This window comes from Sphaeramia orbicularis, chromosome 3 (assembly GCF_902148855.1).
Source record: "Sphaeramia orbicularis chromosome 3, fSphaOr1.1, whole genome shotgun sequence".
Taxonomy (NCBI): domain Eukaryota; kingdom Metazoa; phylum Chordata; class Actinopteri; order Kurtiformes; family Apogonidae; genus Sphaeramia; species Sphaeramia orbicularis.
The window spans coordinates 45,267,523-45,295,023 of record NC_043959.1 but is presented as its reverse complement, the minus strand read 5'-3'; the positions used below and the strand labels follow the sequence as shown (position 1 = coordinate 45,295,023).

Below are 27,501 nucleotides of genomic sequence, written 5' to 3'. Positions count from 1 at the left end.
TCTTTTTAACTTTGGTTTCAATGGTATCATCTAGAAAATGCACATAAAATGACATTTCATGGGCATCTTGTGCAACAACCTCAAGCTGTCACCTGTCTGACAAAAAAATAACCGTGTTCCTTTCTGGTCTTTTTGTGTAGAGTAAAGCCTACAGATGCAATGTTTCAGATCACAGAGGTCCCCTGCTTGTTATGAAACTAAATAGGAGGTTGTTGAGGACACTGAGTCTGTTCTTCCATAGAACTCTATTCAAACAGAGCAGCCTGTGGTCTCCCTTCAAAGACTTAAAGGCTGAGACGTGTTCACACAAGGAGATTGGAATCCTCTGTTTCTCAATAAAGTAGATCATCTTAGGTTGCGCCACTAAGCAGCACACAGACGACATAGTTTACAGAGTGGCAATGTTCGCTGTAAATACCAGAAAACATCACATTTAAAATAGAAACAAGTGTTGATTATAGAAACATATTGTCTTGGCATCCGTCCGCAGTGAACTACTCCAACCTGGTTGTTATTGTGCTGGACTAGCCACAAACTCCTCTGACCTGAGCCATTGAGTGAATCTAAAGGATATTGTCAAGAGGAAGATACAGTTGCAGAAAAGAATTATTAGACCACCCCTTGTTTTCTTCAATTTCTTTTTAATTTTAATGCCTGGTACAACTAAAGGTACATTTGGTTGGACAGATATAATGATAACAACAAAAATAGCTCATGAGGGTTTAATTTAAGAGCTGATATCTAACCATTTTTCATGTTTTCTTGATAATAACCAAATTACTTAAGTTCTTACATCAATATCTAAGGCATTGAACTGCCAAAAACATGCTTTTAGGCATGCCATGTTTTTTTCTTTTCTGTTTAGTCACATGATACACACAGGAGTTAGTACTTGATTGCATAACCATTGTTTTTAATTACTTTTGATGGTCTAATATTTTTTCCGTGACTGTAAAAGATGACACATGCAATGGTACAGATGAGCTGAATGCTGCTACCAGGACTTCCATATGACTTCAGAAATGCCACAGGCTAAACACATCCATACTGCATTGATTCAGTCATTGTGCTAAAGGAGCCCTAAGCAAAAACTGAGTAGAGAAATAAACATACCTTTCAGATGTTCGACATGTCTGTACGATAAAATCTATTTTTTGATTGACCTTAGGACCTACTGGAATATTTCGAGAGAGCCGATATTTAATTTTCAGCTGGAAATATTTAACGTTGTGAGAAGTGAATTCAGTGGTTGAGTTAATTAAGTTACTTTTTTTTTTCCACAGTAGTCTATTTTTTGAGATGCGCTTGTACTGTCTGAACCTGATTGAACAGGGTTGGGAGAAACCTCTCACCAGTATCTCAGCTGCAAAACCAGCAGCTGTTTGTAAGTCACCGTTGTTGGCTAGCACTTAAAACAAAGCGTAGTAGCGTGGGAAAGTCAAAGCATAGCGTCTATTTCTGTATAACAGACTGTTGCTATGGGAACGGTTTTGATGATAGTCTAAAGTTCATTTTCAAATCAATATTTTTGGTCAAATATTGATTTTTTTTTTTTTTTTTCAGAAATGGCTGTGTAATAAGTGGGATATCATAAAGCGATCTAATAGTTATGGTGAAATAAACTCCATCAGGGCTTTGTGTCAGGGTTTATTTCAACATGACCACCTCGCTGGACATCATCCTTTACACGACAGTGATGTCACCTTGTACAGAACCCATCAGCAGAAATATTATATCAGAGGAGCAAGAAATGAGAAATTCTACCACCTTAAGTCAGCAAAATCAGAGTATTAAGCTGGTGTTACGTAGCACAGTTTTTAGCTTCTTGACAGACAGCAAAACAGTGGACGACTAACAAACAAGAAACACAAGAAGAAAACTTGGCAAAATACTCTAGCATGTACGAATGCCGAAAATAACTGGATTAAATAACTGGATCTGATGGTTGAAGTCAGTGGTCTGAGTGCAGGAGATTGAGTGAACATCCTAGCGTGACCCTATCATCAGACCAGCAGAAGACAAACCAAACCACCAAGCTTGGTCTTTCCATCTAAAAGACAGACAGCAACTGCCCATCAATTACACTGTAGCAAACCACTCTGGAAAAGAAGCATTTCCAGGACAACATGTGAGTCACTGGAGCCTTCTAATAGAAACACACACATACACATACATGCCACACACACTTTTAATTTCAAGGCCAGATGTTTTTTTTTATTTTTTTTAGGAACTATGATTTTTTAACAGGCAGGCTGGGCCAGAGCTCTTCTGGGATAGCATATGAAATTAAAAGCAAACATTTACCTTTCTGTGGAGGTACTGAAAGTGCTTTTCTCTAATCTATAATATCAGTAATCCTTTTATGTTTTCAGGCTGTTTCATTTTTATGTGTATTTGTTGGCTGGATGTGTATGTTTATCTGTTAGCACAGGTTGGAAAAATACAATAACATAGTCCACATTCCTCTTTTCTTATATAAACAAATATCCCAAATATATATTAGATGATTACAGAAGTTGTACACCTTCTGTCTGGAAACTTTATTAGGAGTTTGGTTTAGTTGCATCATGGAGGAAAAGTGACAGTACTGGTGGTTTTTCAGAGGCGTCTCTTTGGAGCTCTAAGGTTCACACTCCTTCCCCTCCACCTTATCTGTGTGCTTCTGTATTACAGAATCATCTCGACACTTTCATGTGTGTCTTTCTAGGTTGTGCATTCTGTCTCAGCTTCTTCCTCTATCCATGCGCTTTACTGAACACCATTCTGAAATATCTCAACTGGTCTCTAAGAAAGGACAGATGTTTTATACAACATGACCCGCTCTGAGAATTAAATGACAACAACACTGGAAACAAAAGCAAATGCTAAAAAAAAACCAAAAAAAAAAAACAGTGGAAGTGGAAATGAGAGAGAAGCTGAAAAAAGAATGGGAGGGTGCATAAGAAAGCTCAGAGGTTATTGAGAAGTCAGGTCATGAGGGCATTCTGGGGAGACAGGAATGAGGGAAATGGAAAAAAAAAAAAACCAATGAAGACAATGATAAGGAAAGTCTAGGAAGAAAAGTGACCTTTAACTGTCCCTTTATAGAGCAGATATGGAGAAATATAGGTTAACATATGCAAAAAAGTGTGTCACATTTAGATTTTCCATTTGAGAGTGCCTTTAGATTCAAGAGCTGAGTATTTTACCTTTTGCACTCTCATTATTCATCGACGGTGTTAAGCTAATAAACTGATTCCTGCCATAATCGGTCTTCAGTTGTACCTGAGTACACTTTTACCTGGAAGTAAGCCCAAAGGACACAGCATAAGTGATTGGTGTCAGTCAGTTCTCCAACTCATAAAGGTAATGAATAGTTTATGAAACCGAGTAGAAATGAAATTGAAGCAATCCTGCTTAGCTTGAGGGAAAGGACATAATGAAACAGAGTTACTTTACATATGGGTTTAATATATTCTGGTTGCACAGCTGATAGTCCCACAGAGACATAAGGCTATACATTACATGATTAAAACTCATATTGAATTCTGGGAGACAGAATTAAACATGAGCTATGCAACCAATGCGGAAAAGTGTTTTTCAATAATTAGAAAAAGATATTAAAACTATGGATTTGACGAAAAGATTTATCTTATAAATCACTGACCTTTCTCTTAAGACCAAACTATGTTCTATCAATATTCATTGATTCAGTTCATAAGAACAGATTACTAAAATACTGAATATTAATCTGCCAGAAAAGTCTCCAGAAAGGTTAAGTGGTTCGATTTTGAAATGTATGCTTACAGATCAAATGAACTGACCAGGTTGGAACATGCACTGATAAAGCATTTTGGAAAATAAATTCTTCTTTCAGACCAAACAAAAATCAAGAGTATCTTTTGAAAATAGTCCACAAAATCAAATTGTCCTTGTTGTAGTTAGACTTACATCTTTCATATAAAGTTTAAATCCAAAACATGGATTTAATTGTTTCCCACTTTGGAATGTCTCCTGAGCAGTGTTGGGCAGTAGCGTCACTTCTTGTAGCGAAGCTAGTAACTAACTACAATTCTCAGTAGCTTGGCAGTAACGTCACTATTTCCTGAATCAAGTAATGTTTCAGTAGCTTAACTTTTATTGATCAAACAGCATGGTAACGACCACAGAAGCTATTGTATATACAGTGGAGAAGCAGTTTGTAGTCTAGAAAAATGCTATATATAATGCACAACACAAGCACTCAAGATTGTTCGGAACGGGGCCACACACTCTGTCTGCACGGGACTCAGTTTAAACCAGGCGTTTAACCCGGAGTGGGCGTGGTTTACTGGAATGTTGTTGTGCACTTTCTTGGAAGCGTCGTGCCCGCACTTATGGACTGCGTAACAGAATCTGGGCATTGGTGGAGATTTTCCCCACTTCCTTACTGATGTTCACCTACCTCCTGCTGCGTCATTACTGTCAGTGCCAGTGAGCGGACAGTGGATGCAGGATGGAGTGGACCAGGTGCATCATGTGGGGCCGAGTTTCCATGGAGGAGTTGGAAATGAGACCTGCACCGCACACCCGGTATCACCCTGGAGCACCTGTCAGATGACGGTGTTCACTTCAATGCAGAGGGAAACGGTGTTCTGCTGAACAGATGGTTGTTGGCTGAGGTGTGTGGACGTTGATCTCCACAAAGGCTCTGTTCAGAGCCGCCAAACACACTGTTAAGAGCATTACAGCCAGTTCCCCTCTGTTTCTGTGGTTAATGGCTGTGACACAAGCACCAAAGGAACCAGTTTGTCAATGGTGTAGTGGTCTCTGGAGAAGGGGGTAGACTCTCAATTTTTGCATTATGTTTTTTAAGTAGTCCAGAAAAACGCCCTGTTTTTGAAACAATGACAGGTAAGACAACTCTATTTAGTTTACCCAAAAATCTGTCAGGAGTGTTTCGTCTTTATTATAAAATTATCATGACTTGATTAGGAACAGTTTGTAAGTAATAGGGGAGAGTGATTTGTACCTGGGGGAAGTAGTGCCACCCCTTGTTTCTAGAAAACCATAAAAGAAATTGGTCATGTGACCAAGAGCCATCCATTTTATCATCCTACAAAGAAGAGAGACACATGGCATGAGAGGTAAGCACATTTTAGCTCAAAAAACAGTTTTTTGCCTTTCAAAGTAAAATTTCTATGATCAAGGTTTTTTGATTCTTGTGTCTGAACAATTATAGACAAGTTTAAAAAATTTCATTTGTTTTAATGCTTTAGTAGGCTACACAATAGGTCTAAACATGATACTCATGATATTAGCTCTAAACTGCTGGATCATACTAGTTTTTCAAAATGGTGGGGCTGGGGTGATTTGTGCCAAAGGGCCTGGGTTAAGTTGTGCCAGTGGCACAAGTCACCACTTAAGATTATTTTCAACATATATTTTATAGTAATTGTATTGAATGGTGAACGGTGGTGCAGTGGATAGCACTCGTGCGTCACAGCAAGAAGGTCCTGGGTTCAATTCCAACACCATTCGATGTGTGAAGTTTGCATGTTCTCCCTGTGCCTGTGTGGGTTCTCTCCAGGTTCTCCGGCTTCCTCCCACCATCCAAAGACATGCATTGATAGGTTAATGGGTTAATCTAAACTGTCCATAGGTGTGAATGTGAGTGTGACTGGTTGTTCGTCTCTATATGTCAGCCCTGTGATGAAATGGCGACATGTCCAGGGTGTACCCCGCCTTCACCCATAGGTAGCTGGGATAGGCACCAGCGACCCCGTTACCCTAGTGAGGATAAAGCAGGTTCAGATAATGAATGAATGTATAGTGTACGATTTCATTTTATCACTAAAACTATATGACATTCTTAACTTTAGACCAAAACCCATCATGCCACGCACTTATAAACAGAAGACATACAGGGCTGCAGCATCGACAAGTGGGATGTTAAGTAGTAGGCCAGATCTAGACCGATCAATAAGAGCCTTTGTGTTCACAGGACATGATTATTGCCCTTTTTGAAAAAATGTGGAACCTCATAATGTGTGCTATTTTCTTAACATAGACATTGAATTATGTGATCACATAATGGTGCTTTTCTGGAGGGACTGATTTTTTAAGTCCAACATGTCTTTAACGTTCATGGCTTTCACAAGTGTTAAAAATAAAATGCTTACTGCTTCACAAAAGTTAGGTAGAACAAGCCATTTCAAGGCTATTAGAGCCTTTATGTTCATAGCATTATTATCACTGCAGGAAAAATCATTTTCAAATGTGTCATGTTGGTAAAGTGACTTGAGCGTTGATTTTCTCTTATGCGCCAACATGTACTGAATGGAGTTTAAAATACTATGTAGCCATTGGTGCGCTTGATTATGCATTGAATTATGTGATCGCACAGTCACATTTTTCTGAAGGGGACCGAGTTTTATTCCGTTTTTAAGTGGCCTCTTATATGTTACATATGACAGACAGCGTTCTATGTATGTCAACGGTCATCTATTGCCAAAGCCTTTTTGCCTCAAATATTCACTAGTACCATATATTGTGTATTTAAGTTTTTGTGTTTTCCCAAAAACTAAAAAATATGACTTATGTCAATAGTTTAATAGGGTGATGATATTTAACCCATAAAGACCCAGTGCTACTTTTATGTCATTTCCCGAATTAATTTTTCTCCATTCTCTCAATTCTCTCCTTTCTTATGTGATTTATCACCATTTATTATAATATTATCCTCTCTATTTTTTTTTTTTTTTTTTCAGTGAAAGTCACGTATTTTATTATTATAATTTACAGATTTTGTAGATGTTCATAAAAGCTCAGGTTAAAGTTAAAGGTTATTATATCAGAAACAGAGAAAACTGAAGAAAAAGTGACTTTTTTAGTAAAAATCTATCACTAATTGAACATAAACCCAGTGCCTCCATCCACTGTCATTAATCCAACTCCATGGGTTTTACTGGTGAATCAGTGTTGTAGAAGATGATTGTGTTTCCAAGGAAACTATGGAGCATCCGAACATCTGAATGGGTCCTATCTGATGACCATGAAAAGATGACAAACTGCATTTTACACCAATTATTTACATGTATTGATAGGCTCAGTGGATCAACTGGGATTAAATAGTTTACATCAGTAGATAATTTTGGTAGATGGATGTTTGGGTCTTTATGGGTTAAATAAACCTTAAATGAGTAATTTTTGTATAGAATTTGTCTTGCTTCTATATAGCATTACAGTTTATGAGATTAAAATGTTCTGTTTTACTTCAATAATCACTGGCACAATTTACCCCAATGTATTCTCCCCAAAGGCACAACTTAGTGAGCTACTTCTGTGGTGTTTGTGTAACTTAGCTTGCTACATTTGACTGGGTGGTAGCTTCTGTGTAGTGAAACTTCTTTCATGGCAGAGTAACTGGTAGCTGAGCTCACTACATTTCCAAGTAGCTTGCCCAACACTGCTCCTGAGTTATCTTTAAAGGGGTCATATTTACTAAACCCACTTTTATTAGTCTTTGGTACATTTATTTGTGTGTTTGTGGACCCTAATAGTTCAAAAAGTTTGAATTTGAACCCTCCAGGTGCTGCAAAGCTATTTTTATATTCATTCTGGCAAAAATCAAGTGGATTTCTACAACCTGTTTTTATTCCTTCTAAATTTGTTACATCTATAACTAGTTACGTCATGACATTTGCACATATAAGGTCAAGACTTCCGACGAACATTTCTCAGAGTACGCTACAACTGTTTATCAACAGCAGCGGTTGTAGTCCATACTGAAAATATGTCCAAACTTTGAGCCGATTACATAAAATGTTCAGTTGTTGGTTGAACGGAACAGAGCAGCAACAGCCAACAACCTGGAGGGGGTGGGGCGTGAAGTGGCTCATTTGCATTTAAAGGGCCAGCGCTCAGAACGACCTTTCTGGTGTCATTACTCAGAAATAGGGTTGAAGATGGACCTGTGGAGTTGAATTAATGAAGAATTCAGACCCAAACATAGCATTTACAGTTTATGTAGAACACAGGGAAATGTTTTAAAAGGCATAATTCCATTTTAAACAAAAAAAAGCTAAATATCACTCCATTAAATCCGTATGAGTTGCTTTATACATACTTGAGGAAGACACAGCCAGAACCACTAGGGGGCGCCGTCCAAAACACCTGGATGCTGGTGCGTCTGCGAGGGGTGCTCTCTGTTACTGCAGGAGGGCAATTGGTCATAAATTGTGTTTCCTCCTCATCAATTATCTGTAGAACATGAACACACACAAAGACAAGGCTTGAGTAAACATATTTCCCGTCAACATCAAGATGCAGAATCACTATAATTTCCTTTCTTGCTGTCACATCAAGTACATTGAAGATAGTCCGTAATTGAAACACTATTTTCAGAAAAAATTATTGAACCAAAATAAATCCAATTTTTGATAATGATTGTTACTTATGTGGAGACATACACAGCTCGCTTTAAATGTAGCATATTGTCACTTGTGGCATAAACTTAATATACATTTCTTCAGTGTTCTCTGTTTCCTTCTAATATAATTTTTATGTCATGTAATGTGGTTCAACTTTTGAGTGAAAATCAAGTCTTCGTGGAACTTCTGACACTCTGTCAAAAGGTTGTAACTTGACTTTAAGTGGTGTAAGTCAAAATGGGTGAGAATCTGAGTCACTGAAAGAATAGGGAACTGATGATGAATAGATGAGATAACTGTAGCTAAAATTAAGATTGAGCCTTCATAATATCACGCTGCACAGTATTTCATCATTATATCATTGATATCTGTTAAAAAATAGTGAAAATTAAAGTGTTTCTTCTGAGCATCATAAATGGTACAGAAAAACAAACATGCAGGTAACCAGGTGTGCAGTTACATCTTCCAGTGCAATAAACAAATGTGCATGTACGTATATTGCAAAATACGCCTTGAGAAGGTTCACCGGTGCTATCCTCGTTTCTCCTGATCTGCAGTACAACATAGGGAGTCAAAACATTTGCCAAATAGTGAAGAGAGTAATGCAGTTAGTGAATGGGACAGATTGCACTCATTGCATTTTCCATCTTGTTTGTCAACCCTGAGCTGGAAGGTATCAGTTCATAAACTCTGTGCAGAGCTGAACACTGTGCTCCAATTAGAACAGACTCTACCACTGAGCATCAAAATATATCCACTGACACACAGTTGTGCTCATAAGTTTACATACCCTACCAGAATTACTGTTCTTTGGCCATTTTTCAGCGAATATGAATGATAATACAAAAACCTTCTTTCACTTGTGGCTGGTGGTTGGGTGAAGCCATTTATTACACTGGTCAACAACAAATTTATTGTTGAAGTTTTTTGAGCTGATTTAGGATAATTTTGGTGTGCTGAATCCAAAAATTTCATTAATTTTGCTCAATCAGGTCAACTTTCTGAGCTATGCTACATATTGGCTTTTTAACATTTTTGCTTACATTTATGGGCATTTTCACATCATATGATACAAAATTCTTTCATATTTCTTGCAATAAACGAGTTCTGAAGATTTTACTTTTGCCAATTTATGATTAATGTTTTTTTTTTATGTTACAGGTGAATGAAATGGCTTCGACTAGAAGATCTTGCAAAAATAAGCCTGACGTATTCTGCTACATCTGCGGTGAATACATAATAAATAATAAATACATCCTGTCAGAAAATGATTTTTTTTCTCTTAAAACCTATTTTGGGTGAGAACTGTACAAAAAATCAACTGATAAAGTCACAAAAATGTAATCAATTTTGTGAGAAGATCAAATTTTTCAAAATCAAATTAGCAAAAAAACCTGACCTGATTGAGAAAAACAGATGTCATTTTTGGATTTAGCGGTGCAAAATGGTCCTAATTCAGTTGAAAAAACCTAGACAACTTGCAAAAAACAGTTTTTTGTAACCCAGTGTTATCAAACCAATGTTTTTGCTCTTTTTTAATCATACTGACAACAGAAACTATCCAAATGACCCTGATCTGAAGTTGACATCCCCTAGTTCTTAATCCTCTGTAGTGGCCCCTTTAACATCAATGACAGTTTGAAGTCTTTTATGGTAGTTGAGATGGTAGATGAGACTCTTTATTTTTTCAAATGGTAAAGCCGTCCATTCTTCTTGGTAAAACACCTTCAGTTTCTTTAAGATTGGGGTTTTCTTGCATGAACTGCATGTTTGAGACCTCCCCAAAGTGCCTCAATGATATTAAGGTCAGGAGACTGAGATGGCCACTCCTTCACCTTCACTTTTTTCTGCTATAGCCAATGACAGGTGGACTTGGCCATGTGGTTTGGGTCATTGTCATGTTGGAACATCCAAGACCATCCCATGCACATTCTGTCAGGGTATGTAAACTTACGAGCACAACTGTACATACTCAACAAAAGTCAGGAGTCAGAAGAAATAGTGATCCAAACTTAGTTAATTATCACAAAAATTGATCAAAAAGTGAACAGAAAATGGGACATGAATCAGTGAACATTTAATAAAAAGTCTTCAGTCTCTTTTCAAGTAGAATTTCAAATTCCAAAACCCCACTACCCTTTCCACTCAGGTGCACACCTGAGATACTAAGTATTTTATCGATTTTAACTGGAGAGAAATTAGTACGATGGAGCGAGTGCAGCCAGTAAGCTAATATTCACTGCCTGGAGACCAAGGATCTGTTTGATAGGAAGTGACATCAGGGCAGTAAAGACGAGGAACTTTCTCACTCCTAAAGCTGTCAGCAGAGAATTTCCTTTGTCATGCCATGTAATGAATGAGTTCCCTCTGAAAGTAGATTGTGTGAATGTGCGTGTGTGTGTGTGTGTGGTGTGTGCGTGTGTGTGTGTGTGTGTGTGTGTGTGTGTGTGTTAAGAGTCAGTGAGTGAGAGCAGGCGAAGAAGAGCCTGGGAGCTATGTGTGTGTGTGTGTGTGTGTGTGTGTGTGTGTGTGTGTGTAGCCTATTTCAGCCCTAACGGATTATACCACCCACCCATGTTCCCATGGTTTCTAACAGGCATCCTGAGCTGCCCTGACTGGACTACAACTCATTTTAAAACCACTAAAGGCTCATGGGAATGCATTAAACACCATGTGCAAATAAAGCAACTAATTTGCTGCAAACTGACCTATGACCTGATTTTTTCTTGCATGTGTCCTGATTAAAATTCTGCAAAACTGTTTGGAAATCAGGCAGAATTTGAGACATTAGTGAAAGAAAAGTCTAATGTTTTGTGCATCCTTGAGAATGTGTCCACTGATCTACCAGTATTGTAATGTGTATAGACCACACAGAAGCAGGACTTGATAAAAGTGATAAACCATTATTTATGATAAGAACAAGACATAACATAAGGTTTCTTAGGGACAATGTCACATTCTACACTCAAAGCCACACTGACTTCACCCCTCAGACAAGCACAATTTGCCTTTTCTTGTTTTGTCATTTCACCCTGCTGAGAGGTAATGTCTCATCAGGCATTACCAACACTGCCCGCCTGCATATACACCGACAAAACACACATACACACAGTGGCAGCTGACCTCCCAAGTGAGCTCAATAAAAGTGCTTTTCATCAAGTCAGGAGCTGTCCTGAGTCGGCTGACGTGGGGCACGCCACCAGATTTCAAATGAGCCGTGTGTTAAATAAAGCCTGGCGTCTTCTGTTGCTGCTCTCTTCTCTTTGTTTTCTCTCAATGCCTGGAGGCCAGCCCACCCAAAGCTCTTTCAGAATACAGGAATGATGTGTGTGTACGTGTGCTTTTTTTGATATAAACATTAAAGTCTAAGTGAGCGGTGAGGACACAAGGATATCTCTTTGGACAGCAGGTTGCTTTTACCTTTCTGTCAGCATCTACAGCGAGACAGTGGATCATCTCCTGCTGTGACGGAGCTGCAGATGATCTCCTGACTTCTTGAAATGGGAGTCTAATCAAAGACAGGTCCCAGTAATGACATATCCACTTCTTTTTTACTTTTGATGCCAACATCTAAAGGCTATGGTCATGTATCTACTGTGTCATCTGTCGTTCTCTGTGCGCTCCATAGTATAAAACTGTGTGGAGCAAAGTGACTGAATGATGCAGTGTTTTCCCTTTTTACTCATCAGGTCACTCTGTCATATGGCTTAGGAGCATACTCAAGGCCAGACTTAAATAACAACTGCATGGAATCAATTCCAAGGGCAAATACAGCCAAAAACAGAAAAGAATTCAGGTGTTAATGCTATGTAATGGAATTTGAGGTGAACACAAGACAAAAATAAAATGCTCCTGCTTTTTCTTTTTTTTTTTTTTTTTTGTCCTCCTATATTCAAGGCTCAGGTTCACAGAGAGTGCCACAGCATGGCAGTAACTGTGATCAGAGCTGCCCGAGGGCTGCTGTGCAAACCTTCTCTTGTATTGTACAGCAGAGTCTGTAAAATAATAGGGTTTTATGTGTGAAGCCACTGAAAGAGACAGGTTCAGAGTAGTATGAGAAAGAAAACTGCACACATGCTGTTATATCGTTTAACAAAAGCTTCTTTACCAGGTCTGTCAAGGTCTGTCAGGATGTCAAGTTTTTAGGCAGAAATTAGTACTTTGCTTGGGTTAAAACTGCCTCCAAGCATGTCTTTCATTGTATAGTTTAAATGCACGGTAGTATGTTATATTGGTTTTACTGCTGTAAAGCACACTCCAGTATTTTCAATAATGACTACATGATATCTAAAGCCCGTTTGGCTGCTTGGTGTTTTGTTTCAGCTAATTCTTTTAACAGCATCCTTGACCCAGATGAAACAAACATTAGTAAGTTAAATGTCCTCAGACTAAAACAACAACTGAAGATTAGCATTTTTAAAGGGCATGCAAGCTATATTAAGAATAGGTTTCATAACTGTTATTGTTTTGTTTTGTTTTTTTCACTTCAAATTGCAGTTCTACTCCAAGAGTGTAATACTAGCACGTTAACAGACATAAAGACATCACACTGTATCATAATTATTCTCACTCCTGTTGCATCCATTTAACTTACATACAGTCACAGAAAAAAATATTAGACCACCCTTGTTTTCTTCAATTTCTTGTTATTTTAATGCCTGGTACAACTAAAGGTATATATGTTTGGACAAATAACAATAACAACAAAAAAGCTCGTAAGAGTTTAATTTCAGAGCCGATATCTAACCATTTTCCTTCTTGATAAAAAAAAAAATCACTTCAGTTCTTACATCAATAGCTATGGCATTGTACTGACAAAAACAGTGCTTTTAGATATTTCATGTTTGGTTTTCTGTCTGTTTTAATCACATGATACACACAGGAGTCAGTACTCGATTGCATAACCATTGTTTTTGATAACTTTTGATGGTCTAATAATTTTTTGCACGGCTGTTCACATATCCACCACCACCACCCATCATATTTACTCTGTTTCTGACTCATATCCTAACAATGCAATATAATTACACACATCTTCTATCATATAATTGGCCAGTATCACATGTACATATCCAGTTTTCATGTCTTGTTTCTCCTTCTTTCACACACACACCCACTCCTATCTCTCCCTGCTTCCCACAGTAATCCAGTGGGACATGTCTGTATAATGTGCTGGTTCGCACCTAAGATAATTCAACTGTACACTTCCTACAAGAATACAGAACTGCTAATGCATACATATCTCCATGGATGTGTCCTTTCCCAGCTGAGCAAAACACACAAGAAGCTGTGCTGAGAATAGCCTATGTTCTTTTCATATGCTGCATCAAGCTTATTGGAGGAGGTAAGCTGAGAATAATCACACTTTAGTAGGTGATAACAGGAAGGCTACAGAGAAAATCTGTCAAGACCCCCATCCCCCATCTACTGTTCTATCGGGTGTGTTCTCTTTGCTTACACACATCATGTATATTGCTTGTGCTGACATCCACAAGGAGTAGGAAATGGAGATTCAGAAATCGTAACATATTTATAAATGAACAGAAATGCTGGATGTGAAATCGGTTTAGTGTAGCACATTTGGGTGAGTGGTGATTCAGTAATGACCATGTTTCAGCACTGTAGCAGTTTTACTCTGTCTTTACCAATAGTTATATTTTTAGCTGGTGTCTTACCTGGAAATTTCCAATGTAGTCCTCGTCCTTGTCTCCTTCCGTGCCCTCCTTCAGGGCAATAAGTGTGAACCCTCTGAAATAGGAGGGGCTGGATGCAATCAGAGTCACTGAATGGAGGCAAATAGGAGTGACAACACGCGTCAACTGATGAGAATTAAGCCAAGCTTCTGTTATTACTCTGAAAACACGGCAGAAATGGGAGTTAACCACTACGTTTTTAGAGTTACAATCACATGTTAAGGCTACTCTAGAAGCACATCCTACTAAAAAGGTTGATGGTTTATTTATTTATTTATTTACTGGTCTGATGGAGTGGCTATTATAGGAGCTCCACTCTGCCAAGCATTACTCCCATAAGATCTGTAAGGTGGAGTGTTTTGTGCATCCAGCAGAATAATGAAGGATGTTTCATTTACTAAAGGAAATTAGGTTTTCTCTATTTGACAACTTTATCAGCATTTTAAGATAAGACTTTTGACTTCAAAATTGCTAATTTCCTGCTCAGGTGATAGCTTTCATTCGCAAAGATTTCATTCCCAACTGTCAATTTATCCTGATATGAAACTGTGTGTAAAAAAAAAAAAAAAAAAAGAATAAAGCTACTGCAGAGCAACATATTGTCGTTTTCAGAACAGCATGAGTCTTGGAGATGGCACAGCAGATGGCACATACACATCCTCCTCTGCAAACTTTTGACAAAAACAAATAAACTAGGGAGTTGTGTCCTGTTAGAAATCTATTAAGTAAGTACAGCAAGAAAGGAATGCAGAGGAATGAAATGTTTTATCATAGATTTTTAAGACACTGGGGATGGAGTGAATGAAAATTCCCAATAAAAACTGCAAAAGTCAGAATGGATGCAGAATCCTCTAATTACAATTTACTCTCCAAGCCTATTATACTTCACTTGCTGAACATCAAAAGTAAACTATATCAACTTTTACAGGCTTGTCCGATTAGTGACTTAGAATTGGCTTTATTTGTCAGTCAGTGCGCAGTGCCAACCAATGCACTTTGCGTAAAAATCCCAGGGACCAACACCAACCTCTGTATGTGCTGCCCGGCTGATAGCTCTCAGGGTCTCCCTCAACGCGGAGGCGAAACTCGGTGCTGCCCTCTTTCCGATTGCTCTGAGCCCGTAATATCCGACTACAGTACCCGTCCGCCTTCCCGGCTCGCTCAGACGGCTCCTCCGTAAACGCAAACATATTACAGGCTGCGGAGGAGATGAAGCAAAGCAGCAGCGCAAGGGGTGCGTGTATCCCGGCTGCTGTCATCATGAAGACACTTGTGCAAAAGCTGCTGCGAAGGAAAGAAAAGAAATGTTGTCTGGAGTGTGTGTGAGTGTGTGTGTGTGAGTGTATGAGTGTGTGTGAGGGGGGGGAGAAGAGTCTATTTATTTAATCCCAGTTTTACGCATACGCGCGGACCAAAGTTGCCAAGCGCTGAAGTAGACTTCTGTTCTGCTAGGAGGGTAAATCCATCCTGATGTGAATGAAAGACAAAGATGTGAAGAGGTGCTGCTGGGATGTGCTGTGTTCTCGCTGTAGGAGAACTGCACACTGCGCTGATCGTCACACTGAGCCGGAGAGCAGGGGTCCGGAGAAATGGCCAAGCGAGCAATGCGCGTTGAGCGTCTGTCTCCAAGTCCTCAGCTTTGGTGTTTGTTTGTGTTCTTTTTTTTTTTGTTTTTTTCTCCTTACACACTTAGAAGATGAAGAATATTCTAAACCACCAGACCAGACTGAGAACAAAGACTTAACATTCCTACCAATGAGTGCTGAGAGGAGGCAACACGTTCTCCACAGCCCACTCAGACCAACTCTATGTGCGGTGTGAGTGTCATCACTCAAAAGGACACAAACGAGGCAGACACGAACACACACACACACACTGAGGCGCACAAAGGAATCGATAAAGCGCGCTAAACGGTTGTCTAGGTGACTAATTAAACCAGCCTGGAGTCACTATGGGCATTCTTCCTCTATACTAAAGGTAACTGGTGAGATTTCAGCATAACTGATAACAGCACCATTATTAGAACTGAACCAGATTATATTATAGATTAGAATATATCACAGACTTTTATCAAACATTGATTTTATCTGTACACATTCTCTAATAAATCATATGTTTACCTTTTATAGTGTTAGTGAGCTGATGTTGAAATTATAACATACAGTTGCAGAAAAAATTATTAGACCACCCTTGTTTTCTTCAATTTCTTGTTCATTTTAATGCCTGGAACAACTAAAAGTACATTTGTTCAGTCAAATATAATGATAACAACAAAAATAGCTCATAAGAGTTTAATTTAAGAGCTGATATCTATCCATTTTTCATGGTTTTCTTGATAATAACCAAAATCACTTAAGTTTACATCAATATCTATGGCATTGTACAGGGTGGGGAAGCAAAATTTACAATATTTTGAGGCAGGGATTGAAGGACAGTGTATGACCAGTTAGTTAATTGAAAGTCATGAGATTTTATTTGCCACAAGAAAATTTACATAATAACCTCCCTCTTTCTCAATAACTGCCTTCACACACTTCCTGAAACTTGTGCAAGTGTTCCTCAAATTTCGGGTGACAACTTCTCCCATTCTTCTTTAATAGTATCTTCCAGACTTTCTCATAGTTTTGCTCATAGTCATTCTCTTCTTTACATTATAAACAGTCTTTATGGACACTCCAACAATTTTTGAAATCTCCTTTGGTGTGACGAGTGCATTCAGCAAATCACACACTCTTTGACGTTTGCTTTCCTGATTACTTATATGGGCAAAAGTTTCTGAAAAGGTATGGATAATAGTGTTAGGTATGATTATGACATCAATATAGTTTAGTTTCAAAACAATTGACGTAGTGCCTGTTGAGAAAAACAACTAAATGTTCATTGGAAATTTTGCTTCCCCACCCTGTACTGTCAAAAACAGTGCTTTTAGGCATTCCATGTTTTCTTTTCTGTCTGTTTTAGTCACATGATACACACAGGAGTTACTACTTGATTGCATAACCATTGTTTTTGATGACTTTTGATAGTCTAATAATTTTTTCCACGACTGTAAAAGATGCCACATGCAATGGTACAGATGCTGCTACCAGGACTTCCATATGACTTCAGAAATGCCACAGGCTAAACACATCCATACTGCATTGATTCAGTCATTTGTGCTAAAGGAGCCCTAAGCAAAAACTGAGTGGAGAAATAAACATACCTTTCAGATGTTCGACATGTCTGTATGATAAATCTATTTTTTTGATTGACCTTTTTTCAGTCAAATATAATGATAACAACAAAAATAGCTCATAAGAGTTTAATTTCAGAGCTGATATCTATCCATTTTTCATGGTTTTCTTGATAATAACCAAAATCATTTCAGTTCTTACATCAATATCTATGTCATTGTACTGACAAAAACAGTGCTTTTAGGCATTTCATGTTTTCTTTTCTGTCTGTTTTAGTCACATGATACACACAGGAGTTAGTACTTGATTGCATAACCATTGTTTTTGATGACTTTTGATGGTCTGAAATTTTTTCCCGCAACTATAGATGATGTATTACATTTACAATATTACTGAATCCCTTAGATGTAAAAAAAGTAAAAAGCAGCCAAATTGACGTCAGAGTAGGCTTTATTGAATAACCTGTCCTATCTGGCATCCAATCTGTGTTAATTATGACTCAACTGGAATAAAGCATTATTTTTATATGCACTTTGTTAGAGTGCTGTTGTGTAAGAAACTGACATACACACTTTTCATCTATAATAGCCTTGCACTGAATCAAAGATACCAGTTGTAGTATTTAGGGAAAGAATTAAGGATAAATGTAATATTTTATTCCTGCAGAATAAAGTCACACAGTGATTAATGTGTTGGGATAATTACTAAATGGCTTAATACATGATGACATGTGTTTGGTGTTTGGTGGTTATTCTGTGGTTGTGCCCTCTACACCTCTGCTTTGTGTTTCACATTTCCAAACATAGGTGAACACAAAAACATCTACTCACCTTTTGACTTTTTTCTCTGTAATCACAATGTCAACAGTTCAGCTGCTCATGATTCATGACCAATTGCTCTCCATCTTAACATGTGCCCTTGGAGACTGGACCGGATGTAATTTAATAAATCACAGGGAACACCGACACAGATTCAATTTGCAAAAATCTGATATTTTTTATTGCACATTAGCAAAACGATTTGTGGATCGTTTCAGTAACTGATTCTAATATCAGCTGTGCAATAGGTGGCCTGGTGAATTGAATGAATTAGTCAAGGTTACAAAAGCTACACTGCATTATGCTGCATTTTAGGTTTTAATGAGTGAAAATAGCACTAGCCTGTGAATTTTGTATTTTTAGTTGATACTTGTATTAACCTTCTTAAAGAGAAGAAATCAGTTTATAATGTGTTCTGAGTTTTGCTTCATTTTAACCTTTCGTGCCTCATTAACAGATGGAAAATAAAATATTCTCTCCAGAAATTCCGTTGCCTCCCTCCCCTGTTCTCTCCCTCCCCTTCTTTTCTGCCTTTACTTCATCATTTCCTTCTTTCCTCTAAAGCATTTTAGTTTGAACATTCCTCTGTTCACCAGGAGTTTGACTGTCACTGAAATAAAGCATGACATGTTACACAAAAAAAAGCACAACACTGTGAGAAGCAATAAACTGAAAAGTGTTAATGTAATCCTTTTTACTTCTTCACTTCTTAATCTTCCTCAGCAGGAAAGCTAAATTTGATCCTCTGTGACACGTTCCTGCAACACCCCCAGAGTTCATTTCTGTCTTCAAAAGGGTCAGTAGGCATGTAATAAGAACGTAACCACGTCTGATGGGCACTGACAAATGGAGAGTGGCTATGCTCTGTGCATGTACCGCTGGGCTGATGGATGGATGGAGGATGGGAGGGGAACAGATCAGAGTGGATAGCAGAATGCTACACCAGCAGGTGTCATGAAAGCATTTTGTCTCACAGCTCCGCTAAAGCTGAATCTTGTCTCGTCCTTGAGTCCTCTGGTTACCCCCTGCCTTTTTACAAAATGTGTTGCACATCAGAACAGTACCTGTAAGCTCTTTACACCTTTTCACCAGAGCAGTTAAAAACGGAATAATACAGTCAGCACAGCAGAAGTTTAAAGACGTTTATCAATTTCTATCTATTCCATTCATTTTCCATTAGTTTTTTGTCAGTTTGTAGCATTAACATCATGTTCTCGACTGCTCTCGTCATGTTTACTTTATGGAGTTTTTGTTTTGTTTTTTACTATTAAAGATTCTTGGTTATTTTAATTGCAGTGTAAGTTTTTTTAATAAATTCCTTGTTTTTTAGATTTGTGCCTGGTCCTCCCTTCTCTCTGCCACACCCTGACACTCCAGAGACATCAGTGGAAAAAAAACACAAATGCACCATGAATGTGAGTATGGATGTGGGGATAAAAAAAAAAATAAAAAAAAAACAGCACCAATGCTGGAAATAGACTTGCCTTTTAGCTGACCTTTTCAAGACAAACAAACAGTTATTTAAATCATATTACTTCGAGACAGATTTCATTCCCTGGTTGATATAGGAGTAACTGCATTATGCAAAACACTTAATACTGTAAATAGTTTTGACCTCAACGGGGATTCAGCACACAACCTGCAAGCAGATGCATAATTTCACCATTTAGACTAAATGATGAACGGTTAACAAATTTAATCAGAAAGTCTGTGAGCTAGAAAGAACTTTAATGTTAAGAAAACAGAACAATTAAGGAAAGAGAAACAACCATATTGTCGATGAACTGAAAATATGTCACTGCTTAGAAGTTGCTTATGTGTAACCATGATGAGCTACACTTATGGGTTTACCTTATGGATGACAGGCAGCTCTGGTGTGATTGTGTTTAGGGACATTTACCCTTTAAAAGCCATCAGAGGAGTTTATCACAAAAGTTTTTAGTATTTAATTGCAATAGCTGGTGTAACTTAACTGCATTACATAAGCTGAAGATGAATGGTTTTATTATGTCCTGAATGTTTCATGCTGTTTCTGTCTTTTTAATATTTGGGGATTTATTGGGAAATAGATGTTTACCCTCAAACATGTTATCATTAGGATTTGTTTTGTCTAATGATCCATAACTAAAATCAATCGGTCAGTGAGCTGATGTTAGCATTAAGTCAGACTGAATTACATGGTTGGTCATCTAGCCTGCTGAGTAGCTCACATAGTCATAACAAAGTCAATGTTTTCATACATTTTACAAGTCTAATAACTTACATCACAGCTGTATGTGTTAAGAGCTATTAAGTAGCTATGAATACTTTGAGGTGTTTAATATCGCACTATGGTCAGTGTTTAACCATTCCACACTCTTTATCCAAATCTGAACATTTGTTTAAAATCCAACTATTTTAACAGAGAAACTTACCGGCTTACAGTTTAAAATGCCTTTATTTGAATACGTTAGTCCTTAGAAAATACCCTTAACTCTTTTCATTAACACATTAATACATCATATTTATAAAGTGCAGTGTCTCCGTAACCTGGAAGTTTCAAAACTGCCAGTGGTATTTATCGACTCTCTGTAAGAGATTGAACCCATGAGTAACAAGAAAAGCACTCAGAGACAGATCTGCCCCCCGGCCCCCGATCGCCACCAAAATTTAATCATTTCTTCCTTGTGCCAGTATCCACATTTCCTGAAAATTTCCTGAAAATCCATTAATAACTTTTTGAGTTATCTTGCTAACAAACAAACAAACACGCAACATGCACGCGCACACGCAAACACACAAAGCAAAAGTGATCACAATACCTCCAGGCGGTCATAACGAATTATCAATCCACCCTGCATTTGAGTTTAAATGAACATCTTTGTGTATTCTAGAAACTACTGACGACTTTTTACAAAATAAAAAACAAATAAATGAATAGAGTTATTTAAAGCATTTAGCATCAAGATACAATGTCTGGTCAAAATAATAAAACATGCAGCATCTTCAGACCTGACGTCATATCATTCATATTCTTTTTTATACAACAGAATATTGATGCTTTAAATCAGTGGCTCTCAACCAGGGGGTGCGAGCACATGGGGGGGGTCGTGAGTGACATCATCGTGCATGTGTGTGTGGATACGTCTACTGTTGTACATAACAACATTATAAATTCTTAGGCACGTACTCCTCCCCACTCTTGTATCGGATGGAGGTCTGTGTGCAGGGAGAGCATATCATCCGCACATTGTTTGCCCCCTAGTCACTAGCCACTTTTACACAGAGATCCCGGGAAAAAGGTGAGATGGTGATCCCACCTTTTTTCCACCATTGACTGATTTCCACAGCCAGCCAAGGAGTAACAGAGGTGAGACAGGCTGGACTTTTACACAGCAGACCCACGTTCCGGAATCAAAGGGGCGATGAAGCAGCACAGTGTATACAGGCTGAGTCAGAAAAAATGCTCTTTTCATTTAAAGAAATTGTACCACTGAAATGGAAATGCTTATTTTCTTTTGATTATACAGTCATATTGATGTGGTTATTGAGCATGTCTGGCGATTGAATCATTGATTTATGGCATAGCATAACAGAGGGAATGTCCATTGTTTATTGTGCACTGAAATATCTGCCAACACAGTTTATGCCACCGTGAATGAAATTGAAATTGTCAACCATTACAGCATGTTTACTCGCCATCAAAATGTTTTGTCTCAACGAAGTCGTCCGGCACGACCTTCAACCTGGCTACCATTCAGATTGATGCAAATCTCTGCTCGTTGTCGCATCTCTAACACAGCTCTTCTCGCCATTCGTGTTCGTGGTAGGGCTTGGATTTCAGCCGAGATGCAATTTCGGAGTTCCTGGAGAGTTTGTGGAACAGTCTGATACACACGGTTTTTAAGATACCCCCAAGAAAAAATCAAGGGGGGTCAAGTCCGGGGATCTAGGTGGCCACTCTCTCTCCTGACCCAAACAGACAACTCGATGAGGAAATAATACCTGCAATCGCTGTGGTCTCACCATGATGAAAACTCCCTGGGCACTGTCATGTAGGCCTATGTCCTGAGTGTGAAAGCAAAGCCCCGACTCCTGTAATTGTTGTCAATGTCAAGTTTGTTCACTGTGGCATACATTGTGTTGGCAGGTATTTCAGTGCCCAATAAACAATGGACCTCCTCTCTCTTATGCAATGCAATAAATCTATAACTACATCACCAGACATGCTCAATAACCACATCAATATGACTGTATGGTCAAAAGAAAAATCAGTGTTTCCGTTTTAGCAGTACAATTTCTTTAAATGGAAAGAGCGTTTTTTCTGACTCACCCTGTAGTGTGATGTATAACTTGCGTGTCGGAAATACCCCGAGCATAGGTTCTTAGCTAACCTCTCCAGAGTCGGCCATGTCTTTCACACACACAAATATTAGCATGGAAAGAGTCCTCCGCCTGAAGCGACAACAGCTCGCAGTTCTCAGCATCTCAACAGGTCAACATCTTTCTGGTCACGTTGATATGTTCAGTTACTGTACGTGGTAGTGATGTGATGTTCACGAACGAATCGAATCTTTTGAACGGCTCTTTAAAATGAACGATGGGAACCGAGTCTTGTAAAGAGCCGCTCATTTTTTTTTAAATTTTATTTATTTTTTTTAAGGAGGGAGTGTCTGATTGCCTGTCAATTTAGCGTCACTGGGGAGGCATTGGGCAGGAGGAGAATGTTCGAGCAGAAAAAAAAGAGTGCTTGTGCACTGCGTGTGTCTCATGGCAAGAAGTTAGATGTCCTGAGGGAAAATGCACTACAGTTGTTTAGTTATTTAAGTAATTGCAATGATAAATCGCTTTTGTGTTCTGTACATTTTTTCTGTATGTTTACAAACATACTGTACTTGTTCTGAGAATTGCGCTATAGTTCAGGTATTTAAGTAATTGCAGTGATTAATCACTGTTGTGTTCTGTGCTGTTTTTTTCTGTATGTTTACACACATTTATTGTTCTTGTTTTGAGGAGAATAAAATGTTATTTCATAAGAAAATGTTTTATTTTCTTCTTCATTTTTAGGCTACAGACTAGTCCACATAATGTACCGTGATGTTTTTGGTCCAATTCCAGCATTTGCCTAATGTCATCTCATGTCATGGATTTAGCCCACAGATTTGAACTAACTATTCTTTTTTACAAGAAGATAATATTTACTGCCACGCCAATTAAACACCTTTAAAATGTAATGTCAATCATCACATGTAGCCTATTTAGTCATTAAAACATTGGTGTTTCAAAATAATGCCAAAAACATAAAAGAGCCAGTCTTTTGAACGGCTCTTTTCAGTGAACGGCTCCTGATTGAACGGCTCCCTTCAAAGAGCCAAAAATCCCATCACTAGTACATGACCAGCACTCATTTTTAAATCCCCCAGCATGGGGGTCACACAAATGTTTTTTGGGGGGTGCCAGTAGGCTCATAATACCATCAGTGGGGCTTGGTTCAAAAAAGGTTGAGAAACTCTTCTTTAACTTAACAGTTTAAAGATTAACATTTGGTGCAATAACCTGCTGTTGTGTAGTCAAGACTATGCAAACTGAAACCAAGACCAGAGTGTATCAGGACTTTGTCAGGACCAAGACCAGACCGATATAGAGCAACGGCTTTATTGCAAGTGTAATTTTGTGCTAGGGTTGTTAACTGCACGGGGAGTAAGCTGATATTGAACTTACCATAACACTGGGAGAGGGGGGGATGTGTAGCAGAGATGACACATGAGGCCACTGGGACACACAGGGTAAGTCACACTAAGCATTAATCTGCACATTTTACTATGATGTGTTTTATTTTGGATGCTGTTGTTAGAGGTGAGCGCTTAGAATAGGTTGAAATAGTTTTTGTAGCAGATTTGACTGGAGTCTATCAGCTACAGTGTCTTCCTCAGAAATGTCAAATTAAGCAGCAAATCACAGTGACAATGTTAAATAAATCAGAGAATGCATAGGCTATTAGCAGTATATCTGGTAAAGTGTGAAAATATGGTAGATCAAATTCCTCAAGAAGTCTTCCTAAGACAACTTTTTGAAGATCCTTCACAGTGATGTTTGATGCTTCATCTTGCTCCTGGTGCAGAAATGCTGCCAGGTTTGGCTATGCTTGACGTGTGTGGAGCCTGAATCCTCTACTTGATCACAATTCAGAGGTTTTTTGTGTGGTTCATTTCTGAAAATTTGGAGTGAATTCATTTTGTGAGAGCTGTACAGGATATCGAGTATGGATATCCAAGCAAGAGCAATCATGATTTGTGTTACATATGGAGTTTACAGGAAGGAACTCTCACCGACATCATTTGGACATAAACTGCACATCTGGGCCATGGATGTGGTGGTATCAGCCATGAGGTTATTACTCCTGGTCTAGACACCCACTGTGTGTTGTACCTCATAGTGACGCCATGGTTTTCCAAAGGCTTCTGAAGTGGTCTTTTGTAAAACCACATCTAAGGACTCAAATCTGAGGAAGGATATGCAGAATGACTCTTACAAAAACAGACACAAATACTGATGTTAATCCCGCGCTGGAAGGAAAAATCATCCTTTAATTCTGTAAATGTACTAATAAAACACTGAAAACACTCCACTAGAGAGGTCTTCATTAACAACCCTGCTTAAAGTAACTCTGCTTAAAGCATTTCAAAATGCACTTAAAGTGAGAGGGGTGACGGTAGTCATTTTGTTGGTGTAATGTGTAAGGTTGAGCTCATTTGAACTACACTGTGTACTGTTGGGTACTTAACCTTTCATGCATGAATTGTGAGACCTTAATCAAGATTATTTTCTTGAGTGTTTTTATCCCTCTTTAGGCATGAAAAACACAATGTGATTGAAAACTTTATGAATCCATTTTTCATGGAGTTCCAAAAATGTCCACTCAGTTTGACACCATGCATTTGATTTTTGAAGCAAAAAACACGTATTTACTGATACATCACGTGGAAAACTATGAAATAAAAATAAAAAAAATGCTTCTAATCTAATGTTTTCTCACATTTTACATATTCTAATACTACTCATTACTCACTTAATGGAGATAATATGCAAAAAAACAAAAAAAAAAAACTATGTTTAAACAAACGAAAAACACTGTTTAATAATAATAACAAGCAATTGATTTACACTCAACATGTTACCGCAGATCAGGTTTATCAAGACCGCAAAGTTATAGTAATGGTGTGAATTGGAGGTGTATGGGATGATGTATAAGTATCCGCTGTGTTGGCTGATATGGAACTAAAACAACAAAACCCATGAATATACAAGAGAACAGCTGTAGAAAAGCTGTCCACTGTAGTGACCCCTATCCATGAAAGGGTTAAATCTACAGCAGCACATTATTACCTATGAGATCGTCATGTTTGTAACAACATCGTCCTGTCATGTAAAAGTCAATTTTACATGAGCTCAGAAAAACTGTGAAAGTGGAGAATATTCTGAACTGATAAAGCAGAGCACCTCCTGTTTCACAAACATTTAAAATCAACACGTATGGAGATGTGTATATTTCTTTGGACAGGAAGCGTGTGAAAAATTATAATCTGAAAAGTAACCACTAACTAAAACAGTCATATAAATGTAGTGTCGTGAGCAAAAAAATCCAATTTGTGTTTAGTTCTAGGTGGTGTCAAAAGTATTCCCATTCATTCCTCAGGTAGAAGTATAGATACTAGGGTTTAAGAAGTCTTCTGTAGAAGCTGAAGTATCAACTCAAGCTTTTTACTCAAGTAAAAGTGTAAAAGTACTGGTTTTAAAACTACTTAAAGTATAAAAGTAAATGTAAGTGGAATAAATGCCATTAGGACAAAAGCTTAGGCGGTGCCACAGGGGTCTATAGTGCACTACCCCACCTCCTAAAAACATGTTCCTAAGGCCATAATGACTGTAATGTTTTATTAAAATGCTGATGTTGAAACATTTGGGATGCACTAGTCTACCTGTTTCAGCTGCATATATGCCCATTCAAAATGAATGCATTTTAGTCCAATGCAAATATATTAAAGAACCTATATGTGTCCTAGTGAGCATTAACATTTGTTTCATGGAACTGAAGGTATGAGGACTAGCTGAATTTAAGTATTGGAATGGTACAAAAAGTCAGGTGTGATGGATGGTGTGGAATGGTATATGTTTATACTTCTCATCCAACCACAATTAAATTCACTCTATTTGGATGGCACAATTTATTGGGTAGTTTTTTGTTTTTTTTTAATTTGAATGATGACAGCAGAAATGAAAACAAGCTGAAATGTAACAGGAGTATGAGGCTATTTTTAAAATGTAAGGAATAGAAAGTGCAGATAACTGCATGAAAATGTAAGAAGTAAAGAGTCAGCTGAAAAAATAATTACTCCCGTAAAGTATAGATTACCAATATTTCTACTTAAGTAAGGTAACGAAGTATTTGTACTTTGTTACTTGACACCTCTGAAAAGTACTAGGGACCAGATCCACAAAAGGATTGTTTGACTTTTGTGAAACAAAATAGGTTTAATGCTGAATGTTACTCCTTACATGGATGGAAATTCTGAAATATTCCTATTGGCACAAAACTGGTCCCTTTCTGTGCAAATAAGCCAACATCTAATTCACCAAACCCCAGAACAATATCCCTATGCAGTGTAGTGGAATTAACGCCTACAGATGCTGGCATTACTGCAGAGAAACTCACTTTGCTCTCACTGTCTCTCTTTGCAGATCTCTGTTCTTCTCCAAATTTTTGAGTTTGTGAGACTCAAATGATATTGAATTAATGTTTAATAATATCATACGCAAAATCTTAAATCAGATATTGGAGGGACCAAGTTGGCGTGGGGTTATATCAGAGATGCAGTGATGGAAATGTACAAATTATTGCAAACACTTCACCTTATTATCGCTCATTCCTTGAGTGTAACAGCTGCAGAACACACATCATTAACAACCATCAGATCCTGTCTGATCTGCTGTTAATGAACTTACAGCCTGTGTGTTGTGCAGAATGTGATAAATGTGTAGTTTCTTTTGGAATTCAGCGATATCGTGACACACCCAGCTATGACGGCAAACATAACATCGTCCAAATAATTCTGTAAAATAATAGATATATTCACAAAAAATTGTTTTAAGAGTCAGATGTTGAAAAAGAAAAAACGTGTTTCAGATATACCTGAATTATATAAATAGCTGTAGCCTACTTTGATGGACTTTTCAGTAAGTAGTATAGAAGTTTGGTTGTAAATGTGGAAAGCTCGTTGTGTGCGTCTCTGCTCATTTAAAAAAAAAAAATGCAATTTTAGGGTTTTGGCAGTTCCTGCAATTTTTATTATGGAAAAATATGTGACTGAAATGTGAAGAAACACTTGAAACACGAGAAACTTTCACACAAACTGCTCTTAGGTACAAAACTTTACCAGAGTGTTTGCAT

At 38.0% G+C, this 27,501-nt stretch overlaps 1 protein-coding gene and 1 long non-coding RNA gene across 2 annotated transcripts in view; one reads left to right on the top strand and one right to left on the bottom strand.

Annotated features, from left to right (window-relative positions):
• LOC115437095 (spondin-1-like) overlaps positions 1-15,872 on the bottom strand; it is a 24,861-nt gene extending 8,989 nt beyond the window's left edge. Inside the window, exons 1-3 of the mRNA XM_030160207.1 lie at positions 15,111-15,872; positions 14,066-14,172; positions 8,087-8,220 (exon numbers count right to left, since the gene is read on the bottom strand). Coding sequence (XP_030016067.1) covers positions 8,087-8,220; positions 14,066-14,172; positions 15,111-15,345 — 476 coding nt within the window. The 5' untranslated portion in view covers positions 15,346-15,872. The remainder of the gene's footprint in view (positions 1-8,086; positions 8,221-14,065; positions 14,173-15,110) is intronic.
• Positions 5,269-27,501, top strand: LOC115437101 (uncharacterized). Its single transcript, XR_003937912.1, has 4 exons — positions 5,269-5,372; positions 12,380-12,383; positions 12,432-12,438; positions 27,491-27,501. It is a non-coding gene; the product is annotated as an uncharacterized LOC115437101 (long non-coding RNA).